Source organism: Panthera leo, chromosome D3 (genome assembly GCF_018350215.1).
Source record: "Panthera leo isolate Ple1 chromosome D3, P.leo_Ple1_pat1.1, whole genome shotgun sequence".
Classification (NCBI taxonomy): Eukaryota; Metazoa; Chordata; class Mammalia; order Carnivora; family Felidae; genus Panthera; species Panthera leo.
The window spans coordinates 20,736,580-20,759,875 of record NC_056690.1 but is presented as its reverse complement, the minus strand read 5'-3'; the positions used below and the strand labels follow the sequence as shown (position 1 = coordinate 20,759,875).

Below are 23,296 nucleotides of genomic sequence, written 5' to 3'. Positions count from 1 at the left end.
TGTGTTGTCACCCCTGTCTTGTGCTTCCTGAGACCTGAACCCACACATGCGGGATATGTATCTGTTGGGGTGAAAATGGACTGAAGACCCATCCCCAAGATCCAAATTCATGATTCAATGGAATTCCTATCAGAACTAATCTGCACCAAATTCCTCTTCCTTGTGTAAATTCCATCCTTGTGCAAGGGAAGTGACCTTCAAGACACTAGCCTTCTTTAGCTCCAAGCTCCAGAACACAGGAGGCTCTTTAAAGAGCCAGCCCCAGCGATGGATTTGCGTGGAGAACCACACTCAGGGAGCGGAGAGAGGACCTTAGAGGGACAGGGGTACACTTGTCTACATAGTTGGCCTCTGAAGGAAAGACTTCCTGAGGATACATGGAGCATATTCTCTCTCTCTCTCCTCTCTCTCTCTTTCTCTGTCTATCTTACACATACACAGACACACACGCAGATGTACACACACACACACACACACACACACACACACACACATCTCTCCTCTGAATGTATAGTGTCCTAGATTCTTCAGTTTCCCAGCTTCTCTTTCTCTCCAGAAATCATAGTCAACATGTACTCAAACAGTACCACCAGGGTCAGAATCCCAGGAGGCAGAATCCCCATCATCAGAAACACCAGCAACATCCAGTGTGACTGGGGTCCTGTCACAAGGACAACAAGCACATGCTCTGAACACCTCCTCTCCTGGGACAAGGTTGATGCTCGGGAATCCCAAGGAGACTCTCTGTTCCATGGGTAGCTCAGTCCCCGACAATCTCTGGGATCCAGCCAGCCCCCAAAGCTGATCAGTTCATTGATTCTGGAACAGCAGCTTCATTGATGCTCCCACGGAGCTCAAGGTACATGAGGACATGTGGGGGTCACTGCTTCAGTCTTCCCAGCGACACCTGCACCAATCTGGATCTCTGCTGAAAATTCTTCTGTCCCAACCAAGGGCCACAGTGACAGTGACCTCAGGGACACAGTTCCCCTTATCGCCATCTCTCCACCAGTCACATATGGAATCTTTGACAGAAAGTTTTCAGCCCACTTGGCCTCAGATAATAAAAATTCATTCCTCTACTCATGGATTTCTGAATGAGCTTTTTTTTCTATCCTGAATATGCTGGACACAAAGAACAGATGTAGAGCTGTGTTCACCCCAGAGACAAGTCTGACCCCAAATCGCTTTTCCTGGAAGCTCCCTCAGTGCTTGGTAATTGCATCACAGAGATGGTTCTGGAATTCATAGAAATAGGTCCCTCATGGGATTTCACTGGACATCATGTTGGGCTCTCCTACCTGCAGAAAAATTCCACCATGCTATACTAATGACAAAGAAAACATGATTTTTGAAAAACTTTATCGACTCCTATTCAACCTCCAAGAGAATGCATCCCTTCCACATTGTTCCCACAATTTCTATCTATTTTTCTCTGTAGTAAATACAGATCTGTGAAAAGTATCCTAGTGATTGTATCTGCATATTCATAAGAACTTTGTCATTGAGTTTCAATCATGTCACTGAGAGAATTTTTTTACACAAAAGCATACACCCATTTATTTTTTAAAATTATTTTGTTGTATTTTTTTCAATATGAAATTTACTGTCAAATTGGTTTCCATACAACACCCAGTGCTCATCCCAGCAGGTGCCCTTCTCAATACCCATCACCCACCCTCCCCTTCCTCCCACCCCCCCCCCCCCCATCAACCTTCAGTATATTCTCAGTGTTTCAGAGTCTCTTATGGTTTGGCTCTCTCCCTCGAGTTCTCTCCCTCAAACTTTTTTTTTTCTTCTCCTCCCTCATGGTCTTCTGTTAAGTTTCTCAGGATCCACATAAGAGTGAAAACATATGATATCAGTCTTTCTCTGACTGACCTATTTCACTTTGGCTAATACCCTCCAGTTCCATCCACGTTGCTGCAAATGGCCAGATTTCTTTCTTTCTCATTGCCAAGTAATATTCCATTGTATACTTAAACCACATCTTCTTATCCATTCAGTACTTGGTGGATATTTAGGCTCTTTCTGTAATTTGGCCATTGTTGAAATCGCTGCTATAAACATTGCGGTACAAGTGCCCCTATGCCTCAGCACTCCTGTATCCCTTTGGTAAATTCTTAGCAGTGCTATTGCTGGGTCATAGGTAGATCTATTTTTAATTTTTTGAGGAACCTCCACACTGTTTTCCAGAGTGGCTGCACCAGTTTGCAACCCTCAGTGAAAGACGGTTCCCATGTCTCCACATCCTCTCCAGCATCTATAGTCTCCTGATTGGTTCATTTCAGCCACTCTGACTGGTGTGAGGTGGTATCTCAGTGTGGTTTTGATGTGTATTTCCCTGATGAGGAATGACGTTGAGCATCTTTCCATGTGCCTGTTGGCCATCTGGATGTCTTCGTTAGAGAAGTGTCTGTGTATGTTTTCTGTCCATTTCTAAAGTGCACACTTGACTAAGTGGTGACTAATACATAAACTGTGTCATTTGATCCCTGTCAGAGCACCTGCTGCGGTCACTCCTTCCCTCTTGGAACTTCCTGCAGATTTGTCCTTGGGCTCTGGGTTCAGTGCCACACACAGGACCCCTGCAGACTTGTGTCTGTGGGCTGGGGGGACAGATCCTGGGAGGGAATCACTAACCACAGTGTGTGGAGAACTGTTGTTTCAAATAAGCAGACATAGTGACAGATGGCAAAGGTTTTTAGTGGACAGTGCCCTTAGGAATACACACAGTTGTTCCTTCCCACAGCACTGAGGACAGAAGGAGAGCTTCTGTTCAGGCTGTGGGAACCTCAGAGCAGGAGAGATCTGGAAACCAGGGAGGAAGCACATAATAGGAAAGAACACAGAATCCTACACAGAAGGGGCCATGTGTCCTTTGGTACTCACCACAGCTCCGGACATGACTCTGATCTAAGTGGCATTTTGTAGAAATACCACCTTAGTCCTGACCCATGAAACATACAGGGAAACATGGCCTGGCTTTTCTGGAGGAGTCTGACAAGAGCAGAAAGTCTGGTTTGAGGATATGGGAGGCTACCCAGAAGGATACCTGGCCTGGCCCTAGGAAAGGGGCAGTGGACAAAGCAATGGGGGACAGGAGCTCCTTTTATGGGCTCTGGTTACCATTTTGCACAATGATGTTTCTGAGTCTGGACACAAGGAGGCTCACAGGGCCCATTTCTGAGGGTTCAGGGGTGATGAGAACTGAGACCTGTCACTTGCACTGCCTGTGCCTTTTGCTCGAGACTCATAACTGTGACTTCTGCACAGCCTGGCCCCACACAGCCATTCCTCTGCCCACCCCCTGACATCCACGGGCAGAGGCACCTGACTCGGGTCCAGTGAGGGCTCAGAGAGCTGGGGAATCATTTGCATGGACAGGCCCTCCCTCTCTCAGTGGATAAAAAAGGGAGAGATTAGGGGAAGTCTGCTCAGCTGTGGGGCACAGCAGACAGGACTGGTAATGGTCTCCACCATGTCCTGGTCTCCTGTCCTTCTCACCCTCTTCACTCACTGCACAGGTGATTGGATGTGGGGACAGGCAAAGGGGCTCTGGGAGGACACGTGGGCCCTGTTTCCACCCTCTTGTGTCCAGATCCCTGCTTCACCCTGTCTGTGTCTCTCCATTTTCCAGGGTCCTGGGCCCAGTCTGTACTGACTCAGCCATCCTCGGTGTCAGGTTCCTTGGGCCAGAGGGTCACCATCTCCTGCACTGGAAGCAGCTCCCACATCAGTAGCAATTTTGTGAGCTGGTACCAACAACTCCCAGGCAAAACCCCCAAAACCATAATCCTTTGGGATGATAGCAGACCCTCGGGGGTTCCTGAACGATTCTCTGGCTCCAAGTCTGGCAGCACAGGCACCCTGACCATCACTGGGCTCCAGGCTGAGGACGAGGCTGATTATTACTGCTCAGCATGGGATGATAGTCTGAGAGCTCACACAGAGCTCCAGGCCCGTGGGGAAGTGAGACAAAAACGTGCTGTCCCCACAGAAATGGGACTTGCTGTGTAGCCATGACATTTTGGCCCCATCGGCTGTTTCTTTGTTTGATATCAGCTGAAGTCTGTCACCCGCCTCAAAGAATTTGTCTACAAATCTTTCCACATCCTCTTAAATTTCTCCTTGAAGCCTGTCCTGGGGAGCAAGATATTTTCTGATTTTCTCAAACTGAGCGCAAATTCCTGGGTGCCAGAAACAGGCCACCCTGAGGACAGTGACCATGTCACGTTAGGGCAGAAACAGGGTCACAAAATCCAGAGTATCTATGGCTGATTCGTACATTTGGGTCTTTTGAAATGAGTCCCTGTCCGTTCCCATCCGTGCTGAGATCCAACCAGTGACTTTTGTTATTCACTTGCATTGTTAATACTTACTTGCAGAAGGATGTTGAATGATAATGGTGTTTAGGTCACATTAGCCTGTTCACCTTGTAGAAATGTCCTCCCCTCCACCACCCCATTATTGAATTCCCTGGTTGTGGGAGTGAGTTCTATATGTGTAGGAGAGAATGTGCTATCACGATATAAATGCTTCTATCTGTTTCCATTTTATGTGGTTTTTATTAGGACTTTGCTTTCAATTTTTCAAAGAATCTTTCAAGGTCTACTGAGATCATGGGATTTTCATCTGTTTATTTACTAATATGATGCCTTATCTTAGAAGATTTATTAATACGGAATCCCACTCTATATTTGCAATAAATCACGTATAGTCACTTTATATGACTATTTTAGTCTGATAATGGATTCTCACTATTGATATCTTATATTTAGAACATTTGCATCAATATTTCATAATATTCTACAATTTTCCTTTTTCTGTACTTTTAAAACAAATTTTAATTTTACTTTATGACAGAGGGAGACACAGAGCATGAGCACGAGAGGGGCAAAGATAGAGGGAGACAGAGTCTGAAGCAGGCTCCAGGCTCTGACCTGTCAGGTCAGAGCGGGATGTGGGGCTCAAACTCAAGAGCCAAGCCTTGAGATCATGACCTCAGCCAAAGTCAGACACTCAACAAAGTGAGCCACCCAGGCACCCCCCTTTTTCTGTATTTTATATATCAAGTGTATGTATTTCTTTCTATAAGAATATATATATTTCTTTCTATAATAATATATATATATGTACATATATATATATAGAGAGAGAGAGAGAGAAGTGCAAACAAATGAAACTGAAACTATGAGCTCTGAAAGTTGTTAGTGTATTTTGTGCAGTTAACCACATCTTATGCCTTTTTATGGAATAGTTCCTAATAATATTGTCTTTTATTCCTAAGGAAATTGGTCTGTTTATTCATTTTTTAATGGAACCATTTTTACTTCTTCTTAAATTATGTTTTTAATTTATTATTAAAAGAGGTTGACAGTATGATTTTTCCACTTTTTATTTTTGTGCACATGCCATTTCCCATTTGCATACCTGTGTATTATTCACTTCCATGCAAAACTAGTAAGTGGGTTGTTCTGCATTTAAAAACCTGATTCTGAAGTACTAATTAGATTCAAATACACGTTATGATTCTGTGGACACCAGGGGGCGCTGTGGCCTGACAAGAGAGCAGAGACTGATGCCCCCCTCTCTTACACATGGGAAGAGCCCGAGCCTGCTTCAATAGGAATGGGAGCAATGACCCTTTCCCCAAGTGTGATTCTCCTGCACTGTGACCCATCTAATCCCATGGGAAAACCGGGTGCTGATCTTCCTTCAGCCCATAGGAAACCCAGATCATCTCTTCCTTTCCCTTGACTAGAACCATCATCAGCCCAGAGTGATGCAGGGGCCAGACATGCCCCATATCTGCATGAATGACTCCATTCCCAAGAACGAAGGGAAAGAAGGAGAGAAATCCTGTCCTCAGTCCCCATGGTGGCCCTCAGGAGGCTCTACTGTCATATTTCCTGTATGGCTCCATGTTAATTTGCAAAATACAATGCATATGAGAACACTACTTGCTACCCAAGTGCAGCTCAGAAAGAAGTTCCTGCCCTCACTTGCAGAACGTGGTTTCCCCACCCCCCCAGCCCCACCCCATGCAGGATTCCAGAACTGCCATCTGCTCCTACTCTGGAATCCAGAGCAGCAGGAGCTGCAAAGTCAGCAAAATTACGGTCCCTGCCCAGGTGACCAAATGTCAGGGAGGGCAGGTGAGGGCGGGACTCTTCCGATGGGAAGAGAGGCTGTAGGTTGTCCTGAGAGGAGTCAGGAGGTGGAAATCTCCCAAAATGGGAGACACAGGTGAGTGACCGATGACAGCTTGTTCAGCTCACAGGGGCGTCTCTGACCTGAGACTGGCCTGAGCTGTGACTGGATCAATCTTCCTACAGGTTCTCTGTGCCTGTCCATCTTCCTTATGCCCTCAGACATTCATTCCGCCACATTCTGCAGGTTCCTCAGACACTCCTCTGTGGAGGGGCAGGGGCTCTGTGTGGGGAAACTGCAATGAACCAGGCAGAGGGGGTCCTTTCTCTCTGCTTTAGATATTCTCCTAATCCCCCCCTTCACTTCCTTGCTTCACCTTCTCTCCTCTCCAGGGCATCCACCAAATCTTTGAGCTCCTTCCCATCTCATGATGGACTCATTTCCCCTCACTCTCATCACCTGTCATTCCCAGAGGTGGGATAGGCCCACACATCATAGGAAGGACTGATGGTTTTTGGCAACCTCCTTCCCTACGGATTCATATAGATGGTCCCCATGAACCCTGAACATAAATTACCCTCTGGTGAACATCCTTGAACGTTTGTCCATGTATGTGTCATATGCTACTGATACCTATGTACACTTGACATTAACACACATGTCAAATACTATCTTGTATTTGAAAATATGCACTTTATGGTTACTGGTCTTTTACTATAGAGGACAAATACTTAATGATTTCTATAACTTGTTAAAGGGTATTGAAAAATGCCTCAGTAATGTAGCAATGAATCGATAAAATAAAAAATAAAAGTATAATTACCAGGGAATAATTTATAATCAGAAACTTATAGGTTACTAACTGCACAATCCCTGTGTAAATATAAAAGAAAAGACGAATAATTGGAGTGGAATACGTTTTTTGTCTCCACCTTCAAATAATCCAACAGTGCAAGGTGGGTGTCAAAGCTAGAGGGCTTCTTTTAGATGATGTTGATCTAAGAGAAGAGGAATAAGGGTTCAGAGAGGAGGTGTGGAGAGATGCTGGAGGCTGGAGGAAGGAGTGAGAACTGGCCAGCCAGCAGAGAGGCGCTGGGTGCTGGGAGGTCTGGTGTCCTCTCCCAGGGGCCAAACCCTGAAGAATCAGAGTTCTGGAAGCAGAGCTCTCCTCTCAGTCCTGATGGAACCACTGGGGCAGGAACACAGAGACGGCTCCTTCCTGACCCTTCGTGTTACTCCCTCATTGTACCAGTCAGAGATTAGTTGGTGCTTATGAAATATATGTTTCACAAATAACTATACAAGTTCTGAAATATATAAATGAGTTATTATTTCCCAAACGAAAAAAAATCTTTATGCTTTTCTGTTTCCCTATAAGAAACGGAGGCAGCACAGGATCCACTTAGTTCTTAAAGCCATCCTATGCTCAGAGTCTGCCCTGTGAGATCGCTCATTTCATGGTCAGGCACGCAGAGCTCCCCGCTCATACTCCCTCCTGCTCCAAAATGGGGAGCAGACTCTATCATCACCCCAAACCTGGGTCTAAGATCTCCTACAGGAGTTCACATAGTAATTCCCTACAACACTCAGGTGGTTTTCTCTATGCCTACAAGAAGCCCCAAAGGACATTTAAAACCAATTCCATGTAGGATAGCATCAAAAAGAATAATAATAATTTTAGGAGGCAAAATAAACAAGTAGCAAAAGACTTGCAAACTGAAACCTGCAAAAGATTGCTGAAAACATTAAAAAGATTAAATACGTGAGAGAACACTGTGACCGTGGATTGGGTGACTTAATATGTGAAGGTGTAACCAACAAGGTCCAAATCCATGTCGATATTCAGTGCCATCCTGCCATGAGCTTGCTGCCCCCAGTTTAATCCCTCAATATCTACTGCTCACTCCTTCTGGTTCCTTTGTTGGGAAGATGTTGGGTATACATCTGTTCTGCGGACCCAGATCTTAGACACCCAACCCCCATGAATTACATAGAGTAATAGGTCATGAGTGTTTGCGGCCCAAGAGAGATAGAAAAACCCCTCAGAAGGGAGGAGGCCTCCATTTATAGTAATGTTCTGTTTATACCTATCCTCATACTGATGAAAATTACAAAATGGGGGTGCCTGGGTGACTCAGTCGGTTAAGCGTCTGACTGCAACTTAGGTCATGATCTAGCAGTCTGTGAGTTCAAGCCCCACATTGGGCTCTGTGTTGACAGCTCAGAACCTGAAGCTACTTTGGATTCTGAGTCTCTCTCTCTCTCTCTCTGCCTCTCTCTCTCTGCCTCTCTCTCTCTCTCTCTCTCTCTCTCAAAAATAAATAAATATTAAAAAAAATTTTAATTACAAACTGATATATGAAGTATATCAGAGTGTCAAATATATAAGCACTTGCCAGGCTAAACTTCAAGGGAAAACGTGAATGCTGAAAAATAAGGAGCAAAAGACACATTTCCCTGACAGCATCCTGTCCTCATGGCAAAGACAGGCATCAAAAGTCCTTGCAGTGTGGGCTGAAGGGATCTGTCAGGAGAATCTAAACCCCCCACCGCAACAAAGGTTAAACTAGAGGACGCGTCCAAGAGAACTATTATGAGTTTGAACCATCTTGGTACTCTGAGAACTTTAAGGCTTTCATTAAGTTTAAGATGACACTATACTGGTTTTGACCCTAGGCACCTGGAAGGGCAAACCCCAATGTCAGGTAATACCTGGTAGCGTTAGCACTGTGCAATCAATACACCATGTATTTAACCACACGGAGGTCATCGGTGACCCAGAAAAATTGCAACCATTCCTAAAATAGACAGAGGGCATCTCTTCATCCTACTGCATTTGGGAATGAAGGCATTCTAGATCCAATTGCAAAAGTCTGGACATCATTCCAAGAGTGCTAGGAAGTTTCAGAATGACTGGACGATTTGGTGTCTAAGCCCAGCAGGTGGCACTGTGGGACCGGTCCTGTGAGGACAAGCTTCTAGAGCTGACCGACTAGGGAACTACTCTAATAATTCCCGCACACTCATCAGGCAGTGTCCCCACGGCAGTGTGACTCTGCAGCCCCTGTGCCCCTGGAGCCACATGAGCCCTCAGCTCTGACTCACTCCCTCACTCCATGTTTCATCCTCCAACCCCATGGAGTCAGTGCCCAGGTGGTGTTCAGGTAGGGACAGACAATCCCACACCTGGAGAAGTTCGCACAATGAACAAATCACCTGCCATGCTACCTGCGTCTAGGGTAAAAGACCCTTGGGGAGGGGAGGATGGGACTTCTCTGTCCTGTCCTGAGTCCTCTCCTCACCTCCTGCCTCACAGACAAGGAGATCCCTTTAGGGCTGAAGAGAAAAGATGCTGGGGTGGTGGAGGGTGGGGGTGGGGGGGCATTTGCACTCTTTTGTTCCCGTCATCTCTGTATGGCAGTCATCACACCCATTCTTTCTGTCACCTTATAACTTCTAGCTTTCCTTCAAGGGTCTCTGTCAGATTGTGCTACTTTGTCATCCAGGGCATCTGGGTTCTTGATAGGGGCAAAAAGAAAAAAAAAAAATATATATATATATATATGATATTTATTATAAATAAATATCACATATTACAAAAGTATGTATAATATATAAACAATATATAAACACATATTTTAAATATGTGTAATATGTTATGTTGAATTATTACATATGTAACTGTATTATATAACTATTAAATATAAGTATCTTGTATAATATAAAACACTACAGATTGCATATACACATTATATGTATGTTCCATGTTGCAATTTACATATCATATATTATAATTTATATATTTAAGTAATAGAACTTAGAGAGACAGAGAGAGGAAAATGAAGTTGCTGTCTCGGAACTAAGCTGAGTTCTTTCCACCCAGAGTGAAATTTAGAGACTCTGCCAGGTGTGTGGTCTCACAGAGGAAACTGGATTTGCAGCAAAATAATGAGATCACGAGGAATAACTTGCAAAGCCTTGAGTCTCAGAGCAGGAGTGAGCGGGTTCTTCTTATTTAGTCGTTGGGATCGATATTCAGAAAGGGGACTTTGTCACCCTGCGAAAGGTTGGTATCGTGTCTCACGGGCGCACTTAGAAAACAGGACCCTACCTGCATCCTAGGTTATGTCCGTGCAGCTTGCGCTCCTCCTCGTGTGGAGACTGACATTATAACGAAGCAGAAGTAACCGTCCCGCAAGGGGAAGGGGCCAGGGGCCTGCTCCCAGAGCCAGTATAAACTGGAGGAGGTTTGGGCTCCTGACCTGGGGAAAGGAATGCAGGGCCTTGCTTCCTCTGACACAGCGCTGGGAGTTTGCCCTCTGCTGTGTTGTCTCTGATGTGGTGAAGCACTTTCCTGGCCTGGTGGAGATTGTTAACCTTTGTATTCCCTTTGTTCCCTTAAAAACCCTTAATTACTGATGTGTTGTTGCATTTGTTTGTAATTCTGACTCATGTTAAAAGCCACTAGGGGTTAGCTGGATCTTTCTGTCCCTTCCAACTTCGTGAGGGACTCCAGGGACCTGGGTTCTTCTCCCACATCCAGTTTTCCAATCCTTCCTGAAACACAGGCCTTCCCAGCAGGGAAAGATTTTCTGACTTGGGGTGCCTTAAGAATATCTGAGAGTTTCTTGGGTTGGCTCAGGGCTCCCTTCAAGGTCAGGGATCCCGGCTGATTAGTGTGACTCCCCAGTTTATTATGATAAATAAAGAATAAATTCATTAGTTTTCAAACTGCTACGATTTCAGTTGCTATTTCTAAGCAATATGATATTCGTCAATTATTTCTATATTTCATGGTGACTTATGGAAGCTGACATTGTATTTTTCAGATGTGTCAATTACTCTTTTTGATTCTTCCTTTTGTCTTAAGTTTTAGATACTCCTTATATTTTACATTTGGTGCATATACAATTGTATCCTTTTTTTCCCAGTGTATCAAGGATTCCTTTGATAAATAGACACAAATCGATTGGGTAGGAACCTTTGGGTAATATAAGTTGGGCTGTCAAATACAGAGAAGTGAAAGGAACAGCTTTGAATCCAAATGACAGCCCTGCCTTAGTTTAAAGCTAGGTTCTCTTTTCTGCTTATTATGGATCTTTGATAAGAAATACAATTGCTGAGAAGTCTGTTTTGCTTGCTGTTTGCTGTGAGCATTGTGAGACCTTTCCTGATTGTAACCCGCTGTGTAGTAGAATGGGCTGTAAAACTTCCTAAATGTAGTCTGATATGTAATGGAATGAGTGATTGTATACAAACTAACCGGCATTTCTCGCTTCTGTAAACCTGCCTGCTTAGCACATTCCTCACCTACCCCCTTCCCCCTTTCTTCCTCCCGCCACAAGTAAAAAACCTCCCCTGTGCTATTTGTCTCTGTCTATAAAAACGCTATACCAACCCTATTCGTGGCCTCTTGTGTCACCGGCGATGAGTGCGCAGAGGACCAGGTTCGAACCTGCAATAAACGACCCTTGCCGCTTGGCTTTGACTTACGACTCTGGTGGTCTTTTGTGGGAGGTTTTGGAACTTCAGGCATTACAGAAGGAGAAAGGCAAACAGCAACCATGCACATCAAATGAAACAGACAGTGTACCACAACTCTGAAATGAATAAAAATCATATTTTATTTCACAGTGTGATGAGCACTGATCTTACACTTGCGGAAATTACTTTAATGTGGGTTGAATGAAAGAATGAATGAATGAATTGAATGAATGAATGAACGAATGAATGGTGCAGACTAAGCCCTCAGTCAAGGAGTTACAGTAACACCCCCATCCTTCCTATGGGGGAGGAAAGGCATCCTTCAGCCCTGGTCGTCTGTGATGTTTCCACACCTATCTAAATCATGGTTGCCATGTGACGCGGGGACAGCAGACCCCTCACCTGCCCTCCCACCTGACCTCACCTGTGTCAGTCAGGGCATCTCTGTCTCTCTGGGTATCAGCCTCCTTCCACAAGACCCTCTGGAACATCCCTCCATCTCCCATAGCTGAGGGTCCACTCTGTCACCTCCCTGTGTCCCACCTGGGGACATGTGTCATTCCCCCTTCCCTGTTTCCTCTGTTGTCATCTTTCTCCAGCTGACGCCCAGTGACATCTTCCAGGTCTCCTTGTCCCAAGTTCTGTCCTAGGATTTGCTGTGGAGCTAAATCTCTAATGAGTGGCATTGACCAGAGGCACAGCTGGGATTAAAGGTCTGAGACAAATGGAGGGAATAGCAGGGATCCCAGCAGTGATCCCTGTGGAGAATGAAATTCTCATTAAAAATAAGGAAATACACAAGAGGATGTCCATGCCCAGTTCTCACAGGAGAAGGAAGGAAAGCAGGAAGGAGGAAGACTTCTCTAATCAATGGTTCGCTCAGATTTTGTCTATCCTTCCAGATCCTTTTCCCTGAGGTCATATTCCTGACCTGCAGCTCCCTCTCCAGTGACCTCATCCCCTCCTTTCCCAAGACCACCATGCAGTCCATGCTTCTGTGACCCAGGACCCCTGGACTGGCCTTGGCTGTCACTGATAGACCTCTAGGCCTGGGGACAGGAAGGCGAGGGAAGGAGCTGAGGAGTAGCGGCTTTGGGTCTCAGCCCCTGTATCTACCAGCTTAAGAAGAATGGATAAATTCACATTTGTTAAAAGAGTTCTTCCCTCCATGGGGCCCAGAGCACCCCAGGTGACCTCTCCTCTCCCTCCCTTTCTCCACACTATCCAGCCACAGGGGTCTCAGGCACACACCATGTTCTCCTGAGATATCTTGGGGTGCAGGCTAAACCTTCCTAAGGACCCTGTATTGCACGAGCATTTATGGCAGCCTTTGCCTGGGAGGAGCTGGACCCTCTGCTGTGACCACCAGCCATAATGATACCTGCCCAATGTCCTATACCCATTTCATTAATTGTCAGACCCTTGCATTCTGACTCTCCTGAAGTTTGAAATAACTTGCATACACACTGACTGTACCTGTCAGTGGCTTCTGGATCTGAATGACTTCTTCCCAGTTTCTTATGCAATGTATCAGAACTCTCAGGGAAATTAAAAACAGAAAAGGCAACAAAATAACGATGATAACACAGACACTTTGTCTGGTCAGCCACGTGTAAATATCAGAGCCTATTGAGCTGGCTTTTGTTCTCTTCACAAAGGCACATCAAATTAGTTTTCAGAGTGCAGGCACCATCCTGGCTGGTGGACAGTCCTCCACAATATGTACTCTGTATCTCCCGGGGTCAGAGCCGAGGCCCTCCCTTCCCTCCAGGCTCCTGTGCTCAGGGCTGACTGAGTCGCTGTGTGTTTCCGCTGGCCTGGCGCACTGGCTGGGTACCTGCCCTTCAGGTGTGATGTCAGGAGATGGCGATTAGCCCTGGGAGGAGCTTTGGGTGTCAGGTTAGCAAACCTCCCAGTGGGGCTTGTGAGGGTGAAGAGGAAGTGCCACCATTGCTCCAAAATGCTGAGCCTGCTCTCGGGAAGGTGGGTGAAGTAGATCCCTCAGATGTGAGTTTCCCACAGCTGCCACCACCAGGGCCCAATGGGCACCCCTGTGGCTGGCGTCCTGAGCCCCCAAGGCACTGACTGTGTCCTATTCTCCTCTCCTCATCAGTGATCCCAGTAGTAGGAAGGCGGTGGGGTACCAGGAGCAGGATCTCCCCCATGTGTGCACAAAGGAAGTCAACCCCATGGGTCTTTCCAGGAGGAAGTCCTGTCATTAGAGACAGCTTGGACAAATCTGCAGGACATTGCCCTATGTGAAATAAGCCCAGCGGAGAAAGAGAAATACTGTGCCATCTCCTTTACGTGTGGAATCTGCAGGAAGAAAACAAATTTTTTAATTGCTGTAACTTGTTAGTGCTGGGGTGAGTTACAATAGGGGAGCACATATAAGGGTGGCAAGGGTATTTGTTTGACTATAGCTTCTTAAATATAATTTTGATTTTCAACTTTTAGTTAATAATTACGAAAATACACATAACGGTAAATTTACTAGTTTAATCATTCTCAGAGACGCTAAGTGTATGTGCAGTGTTATGTAACCGTCACAACTATCCATTTCTAGGACCTTTTCATCATTCTCCAAAGTAACAGTGCACCAGCAGGGGAATGGGTAACCTGGAATGGCAGCGGAACCAGGGCTCAGGACCCCGTGACAACGCAGGAAGCAGCAGAGAAAAGAGGGCAGCTCCTGCAGCGGCTCTTGGCAGGTGTGCCCTGACCCAACTGAAAGCGTCCTTTGGGCTGCATTTCTTACCCCAGATTGACCATGTGGATGCACGCTGCCCACCATGGCATGAGTATCAATGTGTCCCATTGCACGGGGTCCAGCATTTCCAGCTGTCTCTCCCAAAATGTGTCAGGAAACACCAGTGAGAACCTGAGGATCTCATTTGGGGCATCTGCGGTATGATTCACGCACATTCCTGGCTGAATCCCCTTCAAAATCCACGTTAGCTCTCTTCCAGAGACCGTGCAAAGTCCTTGTTTTCAGCCTACATCCTCCCTGGTGGTCAAGGGGAACTTGCATTTATTTCTGGTCTCTTTTTTTCCTGTGGCATCTATCTATGTGTCTCATTCTACACCAGTACCACACTGTTTTCATGACTACAAAATTTGAAAGCAGAAAGTATGATGACTCCAGCTTTGTTCTTTGTGTTAGATGCAGGAGAGAAGCCTCCGAGGAAAAGACTTCAAAAGGGAAGGGCTGGAGAAGGTGCAAGGCTTTAGGACATGTTTACATAGCTGAACGTGTCCAAGGTGGATCCTCCTTCACATCTGACCCTTCCTAGTGATACAGAAACCAGTTAACTGGAAATTCAACCTTGAAAAGCTAGACCGTTAGGTTGAGTAACACACTTGCTTAGCTGACTTTATGTACATAGTCTTTAGCAATTATCCTAATAAAAAGAAGCTTCATTCTAGAGTTGGGGCCTCATCCCGACTCGAGTATGAGGACCTTCACTTAACGGCACTTCGTTTGCGGACTCATCTTTTGTGACTCTGGCCATACACCCTGCAACAGTTCGTTCTCAAGATTGCTTTGGCCCCTGGAGGCTTTTCTGACTCGATACAAACTTCGGGACTTTTTTCTATTTCTGTGAAAAAATGTCATTGGACTTTTCATAGAAATTGTATTTAATCTATAGATTGATTTGGGTAGCATGGACATTTTAAAGTTACTTTTGCTTTGAAAAGCACCGGATTTAGGAATTACCTGGAGGGTATGAGTAAGGTATAAGGATGTGTCTAAGATGACACCCATGCCTGGGGGTAAGAATCTGGGTGGATAATGATGGTCCAAAATAAAATGGAGATATATGTTTTAGCCATAAGTTAAAGAAAGTGATATGTGTATATTTCTTTCTTTTTTTATTCACTGATTTATTTTTTAATTTAAAAATATTGACTGAGCACCAGCTAAGTATCAACAAGCTCCACATACTGTGCTATAAGGAACAAACAGAATTGTGAGGTCATGGACATCTGTTGGGTTTTCATCTAACTCACTATGAAACACAGTGATCAGATGTTTTATGTGAAGTTCAGAGAGAAACAGTAAGCATTTGTAGGAATAGGACATACAGTTCTATGTTAAGTGAGAGTGGTTGGCTAGAAGTGTGTATATATGTATATCCGTATCTAATGTTTCATGTAAGTAATTTGTGTTTCATATGTATGACCACACACACACACACACATATATATACTTAAGTGTATATATATATATATATATATATATATATATATATATACTTAAATCATACATACACACACACAAGGTCAGGGCACAGGGTTATAGGGAATGAACTGCAAGAGTGGGAAATGTCTTGAGTTGAGAGAGAGATTGGCTTTCCCCTCAGGCCTCCCACATAGATGCTGTGGAGGGGCGTATGTGCCCTCTGCCCTTGTGCTCAGGTCACATTCTCCCTGATAGTCTGTGGGGGTCTAAGCTCGAAACCCAGGCCTGGGGCCCTACGTTGTGCCCTCTGCTCTGTGCTCACTGCAGCCCAGGAGAGGCCTCCCAGCCCCAACTCACATCCAGCTTTCCCCAAATTCAGTTCCGGCACCCCAGGGGATGGAATGACTTGCATGAAGGGTTCCACTCTGCTGTCCCAGGAGGGGAGCGAGAGGTTTGTGCAGGTGTCTCACTTGTGTGCTCAGAAGCAGAACCTGGTGCCTATCCTCCATGGCATGGACCCCTCTTCACTTATTTGCAAACCACCCTTGTATGGATGCCGTGCTAACTGATCTGGAAGATTCCCATTTTAATAAGAGGCTGTCTAAATAAGCATAATTTATTTTTCTTTAGCGCTCTATGAAGTAATTACAGATTTCATTTTTTTAATTTTTATTTTCCAATATCTGTTACCCCTTGTCATTTTTAAACTGTGTATACTTTTGAAGATTCCATTTTTGTTCAAAACTTTAGCCAGTGACTCTTCCATTCTGTTATGAAAATTATTATGTGATTATTAGACAATTTTTCTAGTTTTTGTATCATACATTTTTGCTTTCCTTGTGGTAGGGAGGTGGGCTGTTTCTCTTTTCTCTTCTTTCTTATCCCTCGTGGCTGGCAGGTGCTTACTGTCTCCTTCCCCCTCTTTTCCCCTCACTGAGGTGTTTCCAGAGCTGCTCTCCCAACTTTCTTGCCCATCTGCTCACAACAGTGCATCTGAGACCTCCTATCTCCCTCCTGCTCGCCCTGAGTGCCCATCCTGTGGTCAGGGTCAGGTCTCCCCGCACTCTGTCCTGTGTCTTCACACTCAGGGGACTTTCTCTTCTGAGGGTGGTTCAGGCCGCTGCTAACTTTCTCCTTCTCTCTTCACAGATGTTTCTGGAACTGACTTCTCTTTCCACTAAAGCTCATGACTTGTGGTGTGAGCGTGCGAGCAAGGCCACCAGGGTCCCTGCATTTACTTTTGCATTTGCATTTACTTCCTCATTTATTTCACTTCCATGTTGTGTGAAGATGATGCACGGTCTGTCTCATGTGTTAAAAGAGTGTGAGTCTTGTGTAGTTTCTTCTGCCTTCTTAATTATGCAGGTGTTTTTAAGAGCTGTCATGGATATTTCACCTCAGCTATCCGGAAATTCTCATGAAAATTTTGTTTAAATGTGAAAAAATCATATCAAAAGGGAACCTCCTTTAAAGAATACTTCTTAAGTTAATTACTGTTTTTATTTTTTACTGGATTCTAACATTGATATAAGGAGTAAAAACGATCAAATATATTTAGTTTATATGTATTGGCAATTTCTTATTAATACATTCAATAAATGTGACTAAAACCACAGGTAGAGTAGGGAGAATAAGCCAGGTTTTCTTGTTAAGGGATGAAATGTATCAGGTCCAAGTGTCACAGAACCACCATGAGTTCACTCCTTGGTGAGTCACAGGGGGAGAGGCTGCACTAGATGTCACACAAAGGAATCTTGATCTGCAGCCAATAAGGAGATCAGGGGAGTAACTTCCAAAGCTGTGACTCCCTGAGTGGAGGGGAGTGGGTTCCTTTGATTCAGGGTTAGGATGGAGACCCAGAAGAGGGAGTTTTGTCATCCCACGTAAGGTGGCACCAGGTTGTGCAGGGGTCCTGAGAGCACGGGCCTGTGTGTGTATCCTGTGAGGTGTTAGCTGAAGCTTGTGCTCCTCTGAGAGCGGAGATTGAACATCATCCTGAGGCGGAGGTCCCTGGAGGACACGCCGGGGTCCATCTGAGCAGGTGGAGTTGGTGGAGGATGTACCTGGTCTAGGCTGCCAAGCCCGTCCTGCTGTTTGCCTCTGAAACAGAAGGTTGACTTTCCTGTGAAAAAAGAAGGGGTGTCAGTGCAGGTCCTGCTGGGGACAGTGCTAACCTCATTAACCCTTTGGGGCGCGGTTTGAAGCCTGCAAAAACAACTCAAGAATGTGCTTTAGGTCAGCTTTACTTTTGAAACAACACTGGGTGTTACACCACTGAGTTTTTGTCTCTGATGTGGTCAGACTGTTTCCTGACCTCGTAGAGACTTAGTTTTCGCATTCCCTTTGTTTCCTTAAAATCTTCTATGACCAGGTTGTTGTATTTATTTGTTCCAACGCTTCCTAGAAGGTTCTGCAAGATGTGTACTGGGCAAGTAGAGCCTGCAGGGTATGGATTCCAGAAAACAGCTGGGGGCTGAAATTATTGCTTTTGGGTCAGGAAAGCTGTCTCCTCTTTTTCTGTCTTTATATTTCTTTTGTTTTGGTTTTGTTCTAGGGACCTCCAAACTTTCTGCTTATAGAAAGCTCAAGGTATTTAGATTAAAAATATTGCACTGATAAGAAAATTCAGTGAAGTCATCAGAAATATAAATTAAAGTTTCTATTAATTATTTCAATAATCTTTAAATAATGATACTTTTTCATAAGTTAAAAATAATGAAGGGATGGGGCTCCTAGGTGGCTCAGTCAGTTATTAAACATTCGACTTTGGCTCAGGTCATGATCTCATCATTCCCAAGTTTGAACCCTGCCTTGGGCTCTGTGCTGACAGCTCAGCACCTCTCTACCTCTCTATGCCCCTCCCCCACTTGCACTCTGTCTCTCTGTGTCTGTATCTGTTTGTCTCTCTCTCTCAAAAATAAATAAACATTAAAACCTTTTTAAAAATTTTTTTAATGTTTATTTGTTTTTGACAGAGAGAGAGAGAGAGAGAGAGAGAGAGAGAGAATGAGCAGGCGAGGGGCAGAGAGAGAGGGAGACACAGAATCCAAAGCAGGCTCCAGGCTCTGAGCTGTCAGCACAGAGCCCGACACGGGGCTCGAACTCACAGAACATGAGATCATGACCTGAGCCGAGGTCGGACGCTCAACCGACTGAGCCACCCAGGTGCCCCAATAAACATTAACACTTTTAAAAAAATAATGAAGGGATGCCTGGGTCACTCATCTGTTAAGTGACTGACTGCTTATTTCATCTTAGGTTAGGATCACGGTCGTGAGATCGAGCCCCAGATCAGCCTGTTGCCAGGCATGGAGCCTGCTTGAGATGCTCCCTCTCCTTCTCCCTCTGCCCCTCCCCTGCAGTCGCTCTCTCTCTCTCTCCATTCCTCTCTCTCAAAAAAATAATAATGAAAATGATTTTAATGTTATTACGAACAAAATAAAAGTGCTAATGTTACTGGACAAAGAACCAGTTCCAAAGTCGGGTTCTGCTATAGTCACTGAAAAATCAGTGCTGGAGAGACGAGTGATGGTGAGAAAGGAAGCCGGCAACCTGGGAAGACTATGGACAGATGTCTCAAAACCCATCTTTCTTGTCCAGGTGAAGCCAGAAGGTTCACCACGGGAAGGTGTCAAAATGGTAGGGGCTCTGTGCAGGAGAAGCAGGTGCCCAGACCATAAACCATATGAAGACATGACTCTGCATACACTTACTGACATCTGCTGTCTGACTTATCCTCTGGGAACGTTTGGTCCTTCACTCCTCAGGCCAGCGGTCTGCAAATCTGAAGGAAAGTAGGATAGTTCTGCTATAGGCCAAAAAACTTTGGTCAGCAAATGAAGAATGCATAAGCTTGAAGCAAGTTTTATTTTAAGAATAGTGGGAGTGCTGGGGTGCATGGGTGGCTCGGTTAAGCGTCTGGCTCTTTATTTCGGCTCGGGTCATGATCTCATGATTTGTGATCTCATGGTTTTCACATTGGGCTCTGTTCTGACAGGGTGGAGCCTGCTTGGGATTCTCTCTCTCCCTCTCTCTGCCCCTCCCCCGCCTCTGAAAATAAATGTAAAAAATTGTTTTTAAATCTTAAAAAAAGACCAGTGGGAGCGCTATTACAGTAAGAGCAAATATCCTGAGATGTGTGCAATCTGTATATTACGGGGAATTGTAAAACTCCCTGAAGAATGTGAAAGCACGTTTGAAAAAAGTGGTGAACATATTGTTGTTGTCTTTAAGAAGAAAACAAAATATAAGCATTGTAACAGTTCACAGGTGAGCTCCTGCAACTATCTTCTAGCTTCTGTTTCCAATTTGGGGTCTGGATGGGAGATACATTCTAACTTCAAGGAAATTGAGAAAAGTCTGACTATGTACTGTGGACGGGGAAAGACGTAACAATGGATTACAGAGAGGGATGGGAGAAATGGAGGATCACAGAGTGGCTGAGCTAGGGTCTCCCTAGAGGGAGTCTCATAAATTCAGAGCGAGAACAGTCAGCACGGCCACGTGCACCTGCAGCCACAGGCAGCTGGGGAGGAAGTGGCATAGTGGGTTCTGTGGGGGCTGTTAGCGAGGCAGGCAAGACTAATGTCGGTGGTTACAAAGAATACATTATGATGATAAGGATGATCCGTGATTTTAAAGTAAGTGAGGAGGAACAGGGAGTCTAAGGAAATGAAAAAAAGCAAGCAGGGTATTTCCCAGTACAGTGAGTCGGGGCCCAGGTTGTTGGAGATAACAGGCCATGGGGGTCCTCATCCAGCAGTGGAAGAAGAATCTGTAATAAAGGCAAGGGTCCATTGATACACTTTATTTATATACAGTGTTCTTTTTATATCAGTCCTAATGTGCAGAGCAATTTTAAAATAGGCTGAAAGGTAATAGATACATCACTGCATCAGAAGAAAACTACGAATTGCCAAGAAAATACCAATAAGTACATTAAAACCCAGAGTAGGGTGCAAGGGCAGAAAATACTTTCCCCACCAGTATTGTATTTTCATGTACAGACCGATGTTAGAGGCCAGGGCCTGTCCCCTGGGATTGAGGGAACCTATCAGGAGACCCTCACAAAACAACAGCTGCAACACATTTGGCACAACAGTAACATGTAAGAGAATCTGTAAGGGAAACCCATGCCAGCTGTAATGATGGGTGAACTTATAGGTCAGTCTGGGTCATTACATGCCTAATGTCTGTTTTTAGATAATCCTAGATTGTTAATCACCCAAGGCACCTGCCAGAAGCCAACTCACTGCCAGATTATGTGGAATATCTGTAGAGGTGACAAGTAGACGGGAGGAATGAGACCTGAACACCTTGGTTCTGTCCTGAATCCCTTGTATCTGAACAAAATCTCCCGTTTGGCAGCTGGTTTCCGGCATGTGTGGGCTCAGGGCATGTGTTCCTCAGGCCTCCAGATGGAATCCTCACAAGGACTTTTTCTACCAATGCTGGTAGTCGCTCCAGAGCAAAGTTTCTTTCCTTTTCCCCAAGTTATTAGAAGCACTGGCATATTTGGCCAACTTCAAAGGCAATGACTATGAGAGAAGATCACAGAGGGTTCAGGAGCATTGTAGCAGATGGAGAGCACCCGGCCCATGACTCATATGTAGTATGAGCTGACTGACTGGAAAATCTGATACTCAGTGTCTACACTATAAGAGAAGATGTGTACCATTTCTTCAGAGTAATGACAAAAATTAAATCTAATAGTGAAAACCAATAAACCAGAAACAGAATTTATTTCAGATCAATTGTCAAACTTCTGTACAGTTGAGCAGTGCAAAATAAATGCACAAATAAATGTGTATGAGAAAGGAAAGAAAGAAAAAAGGATGGAAGGAAGTAGGGAAGAAGGGAGGAAGGAAGGAAGGAAGGAAGGAAGGAAGGAAGGAAGGAAAAAAGGAAGGAAGGAAGGAAGGAAGGAAGGAAGGAAGGAAATGAGGAAGGATAGATGGGAGGGAGGGAGGGAGGAAGGAAGGAAGGAAGGAAGGAAGGAAGGAACCATACAATGAACTTTTCAAACAAACAAGGTACAGGAAAACAAACAACCTGAATAGAAAATAAGTCAAAAACATTACCAGACACTTTGCACAAGATGATATTACCAAGGTCACCTGGACCCGGAAGTTCCCATCAAAGAACTCACATATGAGTGGTAGAGAGGTGGAGATAAGGGGGACTGTGTCCCTGAGGTCACAAGCCTTGTAGCTCTGGGTTGGAATAAAAAAGTTCGCTGTAAAGGTTCCCCCTCCCTGCCTGAGGGTGTCACTAAGGGAGTGACAGCCCAGCCCTGAGAGCAGAGGGAGATTATATGTCACATTCTTACGGGCCTTGGCCTTGTGAGAGCAGCACTGAGACTGCTTTCCCAGAATCAATGTACCAAACAGTATCAGCTGCAGATTGGAGCCCAGAGATGGTTGGGGACTGTGCTGCCCACGGGGACAGAGACTCAACCTGGGATGCTTGGTCATTGGCCTTGTTCCAGGAGAGCCCTCCTGCCCCCACACCACAGCCATCCCACAGTCCCCTGTGTCCCCAGGTGTCCACTGTGATGACTTTCAGTGGAAAAGGCTAAAGCCTAGAACATAAGCGACAAGAGGAGAGTGTTTCTCTGGAGGATCTACTGTCCAGATAGTTCTTGGGAAACAGATTCTGGGGCATAAGAAAAATGATTCTATATTCTGAAGTTTGCAGGAAGTCTCTGGAAGAGAATCACACCTCCTGAGAGGCTGAGGGAGCCCTGCTGTCATCTAGTTTTTAATAGATCAACTTTTATCACAACCAATTTTTTGTGACAATTATGACAACCAAGGTGTCAAGGTGACCAGGCAGGAGGCAGGGGGGGAGAGATAGCACCCCCTCCTGTCCAGGGTGAAGGTGAGTGGGAGGGTTTTTGGAATAGGAAAGAAACTGCATTTTCTCTTTCCCTTTCCCTGCTGATTTCTTCACTTCCTTATACCCCTTGTCCCTCCTCACTTACATCAAGTCATGGGTCACCATTATCCCCATACTCCATCCCTCATCACCCACCAAGGATTAGTCTCCTCACCTCACTAGCCCCCTCCCCACGCCCACGGAATCCACCAGGATGCTTCTTCTCCCCCTAAATCTGCCAGCTGACTGTGGCTGCAGGTGCACACGCCATGCTGACGGCTCCCATTGTGGATTTATGAAACTCCCTCCGGGGTGTCCCTAGTTCAGACGCCCCATGACCCTTCACTTGCCACATTCTCTCCGTAACTCATTGGTATGTCTTGCCCTGTCTTCAATACATAGTCAGATTGCCCTCAACTTCCTTGAAGTTAGAAAGTATCTTCTATCCAGACTCCAAAGTAAAACATAGAAGATAGAAATGAGATCACCAGCTAAAAAGGTTAACATGTTGATGGTTAGTTTTCTTATTGAAGACAAAAGTAAACATTCGCCAGTTTTTTCAAATGTGCTTTCATATACTTCAGGGAATTTTACAATTTC

General features: G+C 45.1%; 1 gene segment (V, D, J or C); it reads left to right on the top strand.

Moving 5' to 3' along the window:
• Positions 1-3,432: 3,432 nt before the first annotated feature.
• On the top strand, positions 3,433-4,020 carry LOC122204029. The segment is given in 2 exon segments: positions 3,433-3,527; positions 3,641-4,020. Coding segments are annotated over 2 exon segments (438 nt in total).
• The last annotated feature ends 19,276 nt before the right edge of the window (positions 4,021-23,296 follow it).